This window comes from Anneissia japonica, unplaced genomic scaffold (assembly GCF_011630105.1).
Source record: "Anneissia japonica isolate Jap-2015-1 unplaced genomic scaffold, ASM1163010v1 scaffold287767_len825999_cov190, whole genome shotgun sequence".
In the NCBI taxonomy this organism is placed as follows: domain Eukaryota; kingdom Metazoa; phylum Echinodermata; class Crinoidea; order Comatulida; family Comatulidae; genus Anneissia; species Anneissia japonica.
The window spans coordinates 627706-642346 of NW_022707033.1; the positions used below are offsets into that span (position 1 = coordinate 627706).

The window sequence follows — 14641 nt, forward strand, 5'->3', positions numbered from 1 at the left end:
CCCACTGGAAATAAGTCTTCAGAATATCATTTATTGGCATGAATTTTGATGGTGATCTTCGTTGCTAATGCAAGGCAACTAATTCTGTGTTGTTCTTTAGGTGGATAGGGTGTGCCTGAATTGCCACCGCATGGAGCAGACAGAATGCGAGTGTCCATGTGAATGTACCCTTAAGATAGATCAGTGTGGTGGAACAATAACACTTAATGACAAGTGAGTATCAAAGTGTTCATTGATTGGAATTATTTTTAAACATTTTTATCATCAATGTCACCATAGTCATTCTCATTAAGTTTCTCCTCCTTGTCATTTTCCTCATTGTACTGTATCTGTTTATTTCTTGATAAAAATCCTTTTATTATCATCAACAACTTTATTTTCCTCATTATGGCCATGTTGAGACTATTATAACAATAAACGACAAAAATTGTTGTTTACAATCTTTTGTATTTTAGAAAACCAAGCTGCCCATGTCCAGAGGAACCAGTAATTTTACCCAAAGTTGATGCAAGCTTGACCCAAGACTTACCCCAGTGTTATGAATCAAACTGCAAAGCGAGAACCACCTATGATAGTTGCTTTGGTGTACTTGACTGCGAATGGTGCGAGATAGACCAAGATGGCTCTACTTTGCTTAGTAGCCCATACTGCGCAACACAAAGGGAGTGCTTCGGTGGGGTTTTGGGAGCCAAATCACCATATGGAGATGAAGAATGTAAGTTTTAAGTACACTTAGACTGCAATGGTTAGCATAATAGTGGGTCAGATACCGAAGTGTACTTTCATTTTCACTCTGATGGCCACAGTTAAACTTTATAGAAAAATTTGACATTTCCTGTGTTCCTGTGAAAATGCGCTTTTTAACTGCTTCACCCTTACCATGCTTTCTTTTACTGATGTTACTGGCAACAGGCCATAAAAACAAAGGTTTTTCTAGCTTAGAATGCTAGTATTACCCATTTTTATTCTTGGATAGAAAATTTTAACCAATAATCCAAATCAATTTCAGATTCAACTTTCAATGAGAAATACTACAACGATGGCACTGGGGCTCAAGTTGGTCCGATGGCTGGCGGCCTAATGGGCTTTATTGTGGTGCTAGCTTTGTCATTTTTTATCTACCGCCACAATGTTCATCGCTTACAACGTCTTGAGATGGCAAACTACCAAGATGCTTCAGTACGCATGTCTCAAGAAAATGAGGCTGATATTGAAGATGACAGTCCGATGGACCCTACACGAGGTGGTGGCGCTATTGGAGGCCGTAAGTGTTTGACTTATCGTATTGGTTTTTTTGCCAACTTTAGACAGTTATTCTCAGTTAAATTGTTAAATTATATTTTTTGAATAATAAATTTTCACACATCATACTGGTGACAGTTGGGATGCCATTTTTGTGTGACACATGCAGTGACATGACAAATTAATAAAATAACATAAAACTAAAATAAAAAAGTTTTTCTTAAATTTATTGTTCTTAATTTGTTTTGCTCTTCTGTTCAGATATACATGCAAACATTGTGCTGGCAGCTCTTGACCGGCCAAGTCCGTACCATCAGCGTATGCGCCATCATGTTTGGCGGCACCATCATGGTGGTACACCAAGCGAGAGCGACCATGGTTACAGTACCATGACTCCACACGAAGACAGCGAATACCATTATGTGGAACCGGAACCCTTACATCATGAGCGTGGTTACCATGGACGTGCTGAATTCTCAGATGATGCGTCATCCGTTTCAACTTCTCTAATCGATCCCCCGCTGCTCAATCCACCACCGCGTGTTTCGAGCGAAAGGCAGTCACGTCGAAATAAAGCACGTTCATATCATATCGTCCCCAGTCAAGATATTCTTGAAGGTCAAGAGAAGTTAATTGAGCCCCTTCCAGGTCAAACAGTTTTACCATCTTCGTCATCATCAATGTTTCAGGTACCTGTCCAGGTGCATCATGTGGATACTGCGTTTTGAACAAATTTTTAAACAAGCCAATAATATGAAACCTTTAGATTTCTTGGGACTGATGTGAAGATAACGTGCGAATAATCATACCTTATTTGGCTGGACCAATAATTGACTACAGGTACCATTGTACTTTTCCGTTGTGAAATTTATATAAACTGTTTGTTCATCAGATTTGAGAGCTGTTTAGCAGGCAAGTTCTGAAATCCAGAATTGCAAACTAAAAATTTTATGGATTCATGTTGAAAAGGGACATTAATATTTTTCAAGTTAGTATCCTTCCTGTAATTGTGCCCCAGTAATTTAAGTTTTAATTTTTGTACATATAATATTTGTTTTAAGGTTGTATGAGAGAAATGAGAATGCCTTGATTTACTATCATCAAATTGTGCTTAATATTAAGGTTTGATAAGCTGAAATATTTATCTGAATACCAACTGTTCACTGCCTTCTAATCATTTTTCTTGTTTTCTGATTTTGTTGTCTATCAAACAGTAAGATATAACTGGCTATAAAATCTCTTTTGAGATTATGAAGAGCACTTGTATTAAAGTAGCACTCTTCCATGTTCAAGCCATCACGTGTGTGAACCTGCATTCATTTCATCTTGAAAATGTAACATCCTGAGCTCTCCTTAGATGTAATTGACTGTGTTGCTGCATTCATCTAGACAAGTTAATTGATTGTCAAAATGTACTGCACACCAGTAATGTAAGATAAGTTACTTTAAAAGAAATTCCTATACAGTAATTTACAAACATGTCAAATCAGTGTACTGTTGCCTGACCTGGACAAATGTGCTTTACAGTGGCGGATCCAGGAATTTTAAGTAGAGGGGGGCCCAGGGATTGACTAGAAGCAAAAAAAAAATTATGGTTGTGGCACTCTAGATGGCAGGAACTCTCAGGCTATGAACAAAATTATCTTTTTTTTCGTATAATTTTGAAAAAGTTAGGAGGTGGTGGGTATGTCTGACTTTGACTCCCCCTTGAATCTGCAACTGTCTGCTTTATCTGTTCAGTGATTTAAAAAAAAATGAATTTTACCACTTGATTAATAGGTAGTGTATATCCCACAATTAGTTTTTATCTTCAGTATTTGAAATTAATTTTATAATGTCGCAACTGCCATTTTATTGCATCTGTGATGCAATTTAAGATATGATTAAATTTAATTAAAAGCTTTTAATGCTAAGAAATATAAATTATTTAAAATCGTGGTAAGATAAATTGATAAAAAAATATACACACCAGAAACAATAATAGATTACGAATTATTGTACTTTTTTCAGGGAGGAAAAGTCTGAATATTATGGATTTCATGAATAATTAGTGATGACAAATTTGCTATAATACTTGAAGAAAATTAAAAGGCAGTACTCTTAGACTAACTTAGATGTTATTTATTTAACACAATACTTGTACACAATACTATAATGCTTGTATTACTACCATATGTAAAACTGTAGATATATCTATAAATTTAAACTCAACATTTTAGTTCTTGAGTAAATCAAATACAGTAGACCACCTCCTTTGGGAAACCCCTATTAAGGGGACATTTTCAGCCACTGAACGAGCGAAAGTATATCTTTTAATACTACCGCCAACCCCTATTCAAGGGGAACACCCCTATTAAGGGGGACACTTATAGGGGTTCTACTGTATACTTTTGTCACTCATTGTATCAGCGTAGCCATGCTTGTTTACAACCAGGGGAACTTGAATATGAAAATCACTGATCATTCATGGAAAAGTAAACATTCATATAAATAATTATTGTGTGTTGCATTTTACAAGTTTTTAAACGTTAAATCATGGTGGAAATATGAAAAAAATTCATTGAAAATAATGAAAAATGTGACATTTAAATTTTATATATTTAATATTTTTTTTTACATTTTTAAAATTATTTTACTGATACAACAGTATTGAATTCACCTCTGATTATAATACTGTTGCGTTGTAACCACATCTCATTATAAATTTCATCTGAAGCCCTGTCCAGACTATCAAATACAAAAAAACTGTATGCCCATATATAGTCATGATGTGCCTATATATGGTCATGATGTGATGTCATCTTGACCATATTTAGGCATTTCACATGTTTTTGTCAAATGAAATTGGATAGTCTGGACAGGCCTTAAGACATTTTCTCAAGTCATGAAAACGAGATGGCCTCATATTTATGGGATTATCCAGCATAATTAATTGTAGATAGATAAATGTATTTTGTACATAGTCTGAATTTTGCATACTGTACTTATTATGTAGAACACAGTAGATATGTTTATAGTAGTAGATGTTTCAACCTTGTATTATAGTTTTTTTTTTCCCCACCAAGCAAGTATTTATACTGTTGTGCTTAAAATGTAGTAACATAGGAAGGCACGTACCAACACCACAACACACGACACGTTTCAACCTTGTATTATAGTTTTTTTTTTCCCCACCAAGCAAGTATTTATACTGTTGTGCTTAAAATGTAGTAACATAGGAAGGCACGTACCAACACCACAACACACGACACACACCTCCAAACACAAACCCTCCAACATACACACACATTAAGCCTGGCAAACACTGTGTCAGACAACTCAGTGTGTCATGGGCTGTACTGTACATATCCATTCACAATCATCATAACATTGGTGCACTCAGGCCCACTACATGTGCTGTTTTCAATTATGTACCCAATGTGCTCTCTACCAAGAACAGATATTTGTTAGAGCTCTTGTTGAATATTGACCACCGACAGTGACCACCACCGACAGTGACCACTAAATGTTAACCACCACTATTGTACATCAAAATACTGTGCCACCAGCTTTTTCCACTAATATTGACCATTAGTGCTTACCGTCTGCATTCACCACTAAAGTACTGACTACATAACCACTGATAACCAATACAGTGTATATTTACATAACCACTAACAATTAACACTCACCACCAACTGTTATCATTGACCATCAATACTTAATGTACATCATTTCTTTTAACTACCTCTTGCCCCTGTTAGTCCTGTGTTTTCTGCAAAATGTATGTTTGACTAGAATTACATTCTAGAACTTAGACGACTTCATGTGATGTTAAGTTCTAGATCATACCATCGCCGTGTATTTGGGAACTCCATATTTCATAAATATTATCTACAGAGTGAACAACCCCATCAATAGTAGTTACTTAACATTGAAGTTGTAGACATGACCTATAGTGTGTCCATTGACCAGATAAAATTCTACACATTTGTAGAAAATTCTACAAATTATTAGAAATACATTACTTTAAACGATTGATGTGTCCATATCTTATACTTGTTTTTTTTTTTTTTAAATCCTTTTTGTGATTAGGAATTGAAAAACCCAAACCCATATGCTTTGCCAAACAGTTTCATATGCCAGAATATTTGCTTTATATTTATTATGTATTTCTGGTGAGTGTAGTAGCTTGGTTACCAAGCTTTTAGAAGCTGATAATATAGCTCTCATTTATACAACATGTTTATCATGATCAAACCACATATTGTAAAACCAAAGTTAGTTATATTGAAGAGAAAGAACTTGATTGGACTACTAACATGATTAATTTTCATAGATATGTACAAGAAAACCAAAGAAACTAGGGCAAAAAAAAAAAAAAAAAATTATATAATATATAAAATATTGTTAAGACCAAGTTATGCATATCTGAGATAAAACCAAAACAGTTTAAAACTCTTCAGTCTGTTGAAAGCAAACCTGGTTTGAATGGAAAATTGTAGAATTTGTTTCCAGTAAAATATATATTACCGTAAATGCTCAAATATGTGCTGTAACACTTCAGTGCGGTGCTTAATCGAGAGCAGCGCTTATAAAAAATATTGGCATGGTGCTGTCAATGCCCGTTCCCATGTTTCCTATCTTGGTATTCCCGTAGTTCAGTACGCATATCATAGGTCCTATGTTATTGTAAATAAACGTTTCTCTAAGAAATGCTTGTGTCTTCATTGTGTTATTCATTTTAACACTGTATACTGTATTACACTGTATTTAAACCCCTGTTTCTCAAAGTGTTCCATTAATTATTCGAGAACGGCGCTTATTCGAGCATTTACAGTAATATAGGATGTCCCTACATTTTGCAGTTGCTATGATTGTCTTTGTGCATGATAAAAATCGAAATACAGTATTCATATACCCTAGTTCCTTTGGTATAAGTCCACTTCGGGTATAAGATAATATTACTCCCTACTTTACGACCAATTCTACATACCAGCCTTCCATGGGCAAAAGCCCAGAGCACAAATCAGTAAAAAATAATCACTGAAAATTGCCATTTAATTGAAAAGGGGATTCCTCGGGTATAAGCACCAAAAATTGGCCCAATTTTGTGTTCAGTAAGGAGTGGGGGGTATCTAGGAGTCTTGAAAAATGGGGGTGGTGATATGGGGGGGGGACATGGGCTGTCTCTTATAAGTTGGGGGGGGCTCGATGATCAGTTGAGGGGTGATAGCTCACAAAATAAGGTGATTTTAGGTGATTTTTAATTCCTTGATCATATGATTTTTTTTGGGGGGGCTACTGGGGTAGCGCAAGTATTTCTTGGAGAGGCATGCGCTCCCCGCGCACCCCCTAGATACGCCATTGAGGGGGAGGGGTGGGCTTATACCAGAGGAACTGCGATAGTAGAACACTTTCTTAGATGAATAATTTTGTTGGTGTAGCCAAATGGACCGTGTGACATTTTTTGGTGAGAATTTTATTTAACAGTGATAGTACATAAGGGAGGTGGTCTTGGTTGTTTATTTCAGTTATTGTGCTCCTGTATTACTTCCATTGGAAAAGAACAGCAAGTTGGAAAACTTGGAATATATATGTTAAAATTGTGTTATTGTTCTTATTCCAGGTTTTTGTATAAAAGTATTCAAAATAAAATAGCATAAATAATGTAGGCCTATGTCATTTTTTTAAATATTTAACTATGTTGTTTGAATTTACCAATTTATCAGTGTTGTTGCTCATGAATCTCCATCAGATAAATGAAACAATGAATGATTTAGTACATGATTGATTTATTAAATGAATGAATGACTGACTGAATGAGTTTAATAGATGAATGAATAAAGGAACGAATGAACAAAGGAACGACGAACAAACAGATGGATGAATGAATTGAATAGATGGATCTACTGTATCTGCTTTTCTGTTTTGGAAACGATTTTCATTACTTAAGTTGGCTTGTAAATTCTCTTTTCTTTTCTAAACCATCATGGCGCTGCCCATTGGAAGACTGCTTTTTCGGCAACACAGGGTTATGCAACCTCTTTTATCCTTAATAATGCAATCGAAATTTGAAATTGTGCAATGCCAGCATTATAGAATGATGATAGCAAATCAACGTAATTTTCATAGGAGCTCAGGTATGTTCATTTTCACAGGAGCTCAAGTTTCTACTATTTTTTAGTCTAGCCTAGCCTAGCTAGGGACTAGGCCTAGGCTAGGCCGGTCTGCTTTTACTCTAGGAAAAGGCCTAGATTAGTAAAGTAGTATGCCAGAGAGAGGTGGATGCTAGGAAAGGCGTAGTTAGGAGCCTGAGTGATGATGAAGCTAGCCTGTACTAGAGGCCTAGGAGGCCTATTTATACCTACTGCTATCTATCTAGGCCTCTAGGGTTTACATTATGGTCTGGTAGCTAACTCGCTCTCTATATTTTATAGAGTAGGATCTACTATTTAATTATAGGGTATCCAATCATTTCGGTCGCGCCTTCATTTCAGTCACGCTATTTTTGTTATGCATTTCGGTCGTGGTGTATGGCCCGTGGAAGGTGCGACCGCGAATTTGTAACAAGCAAGGGAGCTAAACTAAGCAGTATAGTATATTTATAAACACAAAACTTAAACATTAGTTGACTAACAATTTGTATTACTCTAATAATATAATTACATGTAATATTATTACATGTATCACTTCTAAAGCTAGAAAAATTCACTACTTCGAGGCCTATTCCTGTACTTGTTGCCCACAACCAAGGTTCCCACGGTGCTCATGAGGGTAAGAAGGCATATTCTTTGTATGCCGCCTTCAGGAATGTGGACGCATTGCACTGCAAAAACATAAGTAGGTCAGATGCTAAATATACTTAGATGACTAGCTCAGTTTAGCAGGTCATGGGGCAGTGAAGGTGTTCCAGTGCGTTCACCTACTTCATGTCACCATTAACTTCGAGTCATTTACCTGATGATCATATTTATAACAAAAATACACAAATAAATTGCAAAATATAGTTTAAATGAAATGTACAAATACATATATTTTAATATTCTGATATAAAAGTATATTTGATTAAACAAATTAAATCATAATTGTAACAACACTCCTAGGCCTTTATTATGAATAATGCAGAAATTGATAAATAGAAATATGTACTTGACTTTTCACTTCTGGATCTGTAAGAAGAAAAAGAACACGCTAAAATTATATTCAAATTAATTGTAATTACTAACAATCGTAAAAGACTTAAACAACAATCATACTAAAAAAAAAATACAGAAAGTATAGTCAAGCATTGTAAAAAAAACAAAATAAATTAAATTAATACCCAGTCTGAAACATGCACCAAAAAAACTTTAAAAATACAGAACCCTTCAAAAATTACTTTCCAAACATAAAGCACTAGTGCGTACACTGGCGTTACATACTGTGGCTGTTTATCGTGACCGAGGTAATGCATAACAATACTGCATGATCGAAATGATCAGCATTCCTTCCTAGATTCAATTATAGACTAGGCCTATTTATTACTAAGTCACATTTTAAAAATTAAGTACAGAGTATTAACTATTTATTATTACAATGTAGTTATGTTGTAGCAAGCCCAACAAGGAAATATATATTAACTATTACTACTATTTATTAAAAAAATATGTTCTTGAATTAATAGTTTTTGAAAAACTAATGTAAATGATCATTTTCTTTTATCTTATAGGACCTTTAAGGAATGGAGAGTATGAAATGAAGGATCCTGAAAGCCCAGATGAAATGTAAAAATATGGTCCTTTTTAAAATTATGTAGAAAATAGAATGCATTTTTCTTCAGTTAAGTTTTGCCTTTAACATTTTGAAAGTAGTTCTGTGACTATGTTGATAGGCAGCAGCAGATTTTTTTCTTTTTTTTAATATTTAAAATTTTTAATGTTTTTTTAAAATTAATGGTGCGCTGATTTTCTCATTATTAGCGTCAATATTGTTTACATTGATCGTGATGGCGACCAAATACCTGTACAAGGAAAAATAGGAGACAATGTTATGTATTTGTCTCATCGTCATGGAGTGGAAATAGAAGGTAATAAATGCAGTCTTCACAAGAATTTCAAATTCTATTTTACCTGCTGTTTTATTACTTGTTTCTTTTATTTTGTAATTTTGTAGAGCAGTAAGGCGAGTCCTTTTTTTATACCTTGTTTCGCGAACTTATTTTTTTAAAGACCGTCAGAGTAGGGTGGAAAAAAAAAAGAAATAAAATTTTGTTTTCTTATTTAGTAAATGTTTTTGCCAAAAACATTCAGATAGAGGAGAAAATGAAAATAACTTTTTATTATTGAATACAAACAGTGTAGCAATGAGATGGTTAAATGCTTTAAATTTATATAATTAGGAAGAAATATACATATTTTATTATTGAAGATTTCAATTAAAATAAATAAAAACTTATTAAAAATTTATTATTATTATTTATTTATTTAAAAATTTCCATTTTTTTGTGGGGGCGGGTGCGCTAATTGACTAAAAACAAAATCTTATTTTTATTCTAAATCATCATTATGGGCGGGCGGTGGGTTCGCTGAACAATGTCTAAAAAATTCTTGCCTAAAACATGTAAACTTGCACGTATACAGCTCATTTTTTTTTTCTTTTTTCAGGTGCATGTGAAGCCTCACTAGCGTGCTGTACATGTCATGTAATTCTAGATGAGGAATACTTTGATAAACTTCCAGAAATAGAAGAAGAGTGAGTTCAAATACTGTATAAACTGACATATAACCACTTTTCAGTAGCTTTAAAATTTGGCTAATTAAAGAATACAGGTTTCCCTCCAATTACATTTGGGACATCGGTGTTTCCATGGTCTTTAGCAGCTTTGGTCTCTGATTAGATCAATGAAGATAAAAGACATTTGTTAATTTGGGACCACAGAAAATTGTTCTTAATTGAAGATAGTCTTTAATTTGAGGGAGTCTTGTACATGCTAAACTAAGTGAAATCACAATTCACTGGTTCTGAGGTGCTGGATCATTGTTCCACCAGTCCTCAGTTCCAAATGCAGGGATGCTAAGCAGTGGTGGCCACTGCTAAGATTAGTTTGTCCTCGCCAATACCTCCATACTTCATGTAGTATTCATAATGCCGTTTTTTCCTTTGTTCCAGGGAAGAAGACATGTTGGATTTAGCACCTTTTCTCACAAGCACTTCTCGTCTCAGTGAGTAATTTTAGAATCTTTTGTAGATTTATCAACATTAGTACTTGCCATAGTTGTCTGTCATTTTACTTCTTTAATATTGTTCGAGGTAAGTTCTGAAATAATATCTCCAAGTGATTCTCTTCAAGTAGTTTGATCCATGTATTCCTGAGTCTTCCCAACTTTTCCTTTGCTGGACTAAAGTATTCGTTGATAATTAATTTTTGCTGCTGCCTTGTTATTTAGCCTCCATAATTGTCTTACCAAATTTAGGCTTCTGTGTTTTATGATTTTCAATATATATAGTAGTTTATTTTAACTTCTTCTGCAGATTGCTTATTTTCAAATTCTGTCAATCAATTTAACATTATAGCTTCCTCTATAAATATATTTTAACCTTTCTTTTGACAATACACAATTAAATTTGTTTTACATAAACACGTAAGTATGAACAAATTGTAAATTCTAAAGATGACCAAATAGAATCAATCAAAAAACGTCCAACACGACAAGTGTATCCACTTATCCAAATCCCCTATATATTGAATATTATATTTCATTGTTTTTTTTTTCTCACAGGTTGTCAAATTAAGCTCACAAAAGACCTTGAAGGCATGGTGGTCAAACTGCCTAAAGCAACACGCAACTTTTATGTTGACGGTCATGTACCTGAGCCCCATTGACACTCTGTGAATGCGTAGATATTTGTATTGATGTGTATTCTGGTGCTAAAGATGTAATTGTTATGATAGAGGTGAAACCAAATGGGATTGCAAATGTGATGTTATTTGAACAGAAATGTCTTCCAATTGTGTACCTTCAATGTAGGAAAACCAGTTGTCGATGGACAGTCTGTTTTGGTGAGGAACTACAAAATAAAAATGACCTCCAAGTTTGTTGAATTGCAAATGTTACATATACAAAGACAATAGAGGAAGTAAAGAAACAATTGTAGAATGTACAGTATGCTATGAGGTTGGAAGAGATAGTGTCTGATTAGTTAATACCAAGGAACACCAATGTGATATTTGTGTATCAAGGATAATCTAGGACTTAGCTTGATCTGCAATTTGAAAAAATGAAGGATGTAACATTTTAAAATGTAAGATGAATTATTTTAGGTGTTAAATGCACTTTTTTTACTCTAAAAAGTGTTGTGTTGCATATTAATAGACATTGGTAATCAATAAGTGTAGTAAAATATATGTAATTCTTCAAAAGCTGGATTTGTTTTGGCTGTTTATCATTTGATAACTTAGTTGACCCCCTTAAACAAGCAATTTAATTTTCTATTTTAGTAGGTTTTCCCATATTTTAACCCCAGACAGTATATCTGGAATATCATAAATAAGAATTGAATAAATAAATATATAATTACCAATATACTATATGATCTGTGGTTCTTTGGTTGAGGCAATTCTTGTGTAGAGCATAGATAGCTGCACCCAAAGTGGAAAGTGTCCACCACATCAAGTTTGTAGGAAAATGAAGATTCTGTAAAAGTTGCTTTTGACTTGTAAAAAGACAATAGTTCAACTGTATTTGAACGCACAAAATGCTGAGTACAGTACTATTAAAATATATTATGTCTGTTTTTATCCAAAGATTTAGAGCTGGTCTGTATGTAACAGTATAGTGCATTTTTGTTGGTATATTTGCTTTATACTATATGTTAATGATTTGCTGTAATAAATCATATTGTTATATGCATATTTTAAATGGTGAAATTGTATTCATTTTGTATACTAATGAGGGTGTCACTTGCATTCAGTGCAATATTCCTTCAGTGAGGTGTTGCATGATCCTGTAGAGCAGGAGTTCGTATAAGTTGGAAGCCCAAAGTGAATTTTTTATTTAATACCGAGGGCCACACCCAAACTTTTGTTTCCAGTGCACTTCCATAAGCCTTCATGCTCTGCTTTTATACAATTTTATGCTCAGTTTTAATGTTAATTTTTACAGATGATCGATGTCAGGCCGTAAAAAACAAGGTCCTTTCTAGCTAAACAATTCATTTTTGTGGACCTGCAAAGAAAAATATCACTGTCAGGCCACATGTGACCAACACTTGCTAACCTGTGCTGTAAAGACTAAATTAGTTTGACTATGCTAGCATGTAATTTTTCCAGTGTCCATGATCCATGGTGACAGCGGGGGTTTGGGTGTTTTTGTACCGATTGTGGTGTCCAGTGGCTATGTTTCCTGAAAGCTACGGTGTTTTAGCCAATTTAAAAATGATTTTACACATGGTTGCGAGTTGACCTTTCGCAACCACCTAGATTTGCCACTGGACTTGCTCACATACCACTACAGTAATACATTATGTAAAACTGCCGTTAAAAGGAAACTTTCTTTTATATGTAATAATAATGGTTGACCTATGTGTTTGACATGAAAAAAAAAGTATATAAAATTTTAGTTCCAGCATATATCAACAAGAGTGGCAAGATTGTTTTCCTTCAAAATCATTCTTTTGATCTTTTCTTTTATTTCAAAAGGTATGGGACACACTAAATATTTTTAAAATGTGTATTCCGAAATTAAAAAAAAAAAAAGTTTTCAATTAATTCTCTTCCACAAAATAAGTGTTACCCTAGCAACATGTAAACAAATTTTACAACACAGAAACACCTGAACATATATTTATTGGAAAGATTTGATAACTGAGATTGTAGTTCTTGAAAATTAACATAAACATCTATTATTATGTTAACACTATCAATAACACATTTTAGTTTTATTTTTAATAATTTGTTATACAACTCATTTTGATGTTATATATAATAACATAATTCATGTCACTATGCAAATCAAGTTGTTACACAAGTCCCTATGTTTCTATATAACTCATTATGTAGTTATATAACTATGTTGCTATATAATTAATTTCTATGTAACTTTTGAGTAACACGTTACTGATTAAAAAATAGTCTTGAAGATATTTTTTTTATCCAAATTGGCATAACCCCATAAATATGAAAAAAACCCCACCATATCACATTGCATTTAATATCATTTTATCAATTTATATTCCTGTGTAATTGAGTTGATACTACTGTACACTGTAAAACTGAAGAGCTCAACGACTGACATTGTCGAAAATATTAATTCTAAGGATTTGTGCTAAAGCAAGTTTATATATTTAACGATAATCCTCTTACTATATCCAATACTATTACTAAAATTTATCTTTGGCCAAATTTAAGGCTCAGATTAGGCGATTATAAAATTAATATAAAAAAAATATTAAATTCAAACATCTATAAATGCCAGGGGTCTCAAGCTGGAAGTAGTCACTTCTGGGAGATCAGTGGTGTAATGGCTATGAGCTCTTACTGGCTGGAGCCTAGGGCCCCTGAGCCTGAAGGGGCACCCAGCAAATTCAAATATTGTTTTTTTTAAACAAATAACCAAGGCCCTTTTCCAAGCTGAAGTCTGCCGAGTGATTGAAACTTGAAAAAGTTGCAAGAGTACGGTACAGTTTTCAAATAGAAGTTTAAATGGGCGGTAGCGGCGAATTCAAAGTCGCCTGATACATAAACTTAGAATTTGAATGTGTTAATAAAGCATTAAAATACATCACAGAATTATAAAAACGCCAGAGTTGCTGGGTACCCTTCATGGCCCCACTGCAGGAGATCTGAATTGCTGGTTGCCGCGCACAGAGATGTCTACCGGCACTGGCTTCCGTGAGACAATTGATAATAATGTATTAAGAAAATGCAAATATGAATTTATGGAAGATGGGTTATATTCTGTGAGTATGTGTCGTTGGGTTGCTTTCTCCGAAGAATCATGTGGGTCAACAACCGTTGGGTGCAGCGAGTGCTCAGCTTCAGTCGATATAAGTTAAGTTTATTGAGTGCATTAATCAAGGACTTTTAACTGTTATCAGGATAGGAAGCTGGCTGGTTTAACTTGAATTAGCCTTATGTGCGGTATTGTTATGCAAATGAGCCAGATAAGCACGATCTACACATGCTCAGAAAAACAAAACTTTCGTTAGCCACACCATGGGCACACTGCGTATCGGCTAGGAGTAAAGCAGCTAGGCCTAGCTTATCTTATTTTTGTTTGTTCCGCACCAGTGACTTAGGCTGTTTGTCATCACTTCAAGATGTCTACCGATTCGTGGAAAAGGCGTATTAAAATCCAAATATTGGCGTTTGTGAGCAATACATTTTAATTTTATATAGGTAAGTAGTAAGTATATGAATAATTTTAATGCACTAGTTAGT

General features: G+C 34.1%; 2 protein-coding genes across 2 annotated transcripts in view; both read left to right on the forward strand.

The window, feature by feature from the left end:
* LOC117106301 (VWFA and cache domain-containing protein 1-like) overlaps positions 1-5609 on the forward strand; it is a 33548-nt gene extending 27939 nt beyond the window's left edge. The window contains exons 21-24 of the mRNA XM_033247662.1: positions 101-213; positions 456-715; positions 1010-1264; positions 1504-5609. Coding sequence (XP_033103553.1) covers positions 101-213; positions 456-715; positions 1010-1264; positions 1504-1970 — 1095 coding nt within the window. The 3' untranslated portion in view covers positions 1971-5609. The remainder of the gene's footprint in view (positions 1-100; positions 214-455; positions 716-1009; positions 1265-1503) is intronic.
* Positions 5610-7190: 1581 nt separating this feature from the next.
* Positions 7191-12122, forward strand: LOC117106302 (adrenodoxin-like protein 1, mitochondrial). Its single transcript, XM_033247663.1, has 6 exons — positions 7191-7364; positions 8933-8987; positions 9183-9289; positions 9867-9954; positions 10372-10424; positions 10983-12122. Exons 1-6 carry the CDS (start codon positions 7214-7216, stop codon positions 11084-11086), a joined length of 558 nt encoding a protein of 185 aa, XP_033103554.1. The 5' UTR covers positions 7191-7213; the 3' UTR covers positions 11087-12122.
* The last annotated feature ends 2519 nt before the right edge of the window (positions 12123-14641 follow it).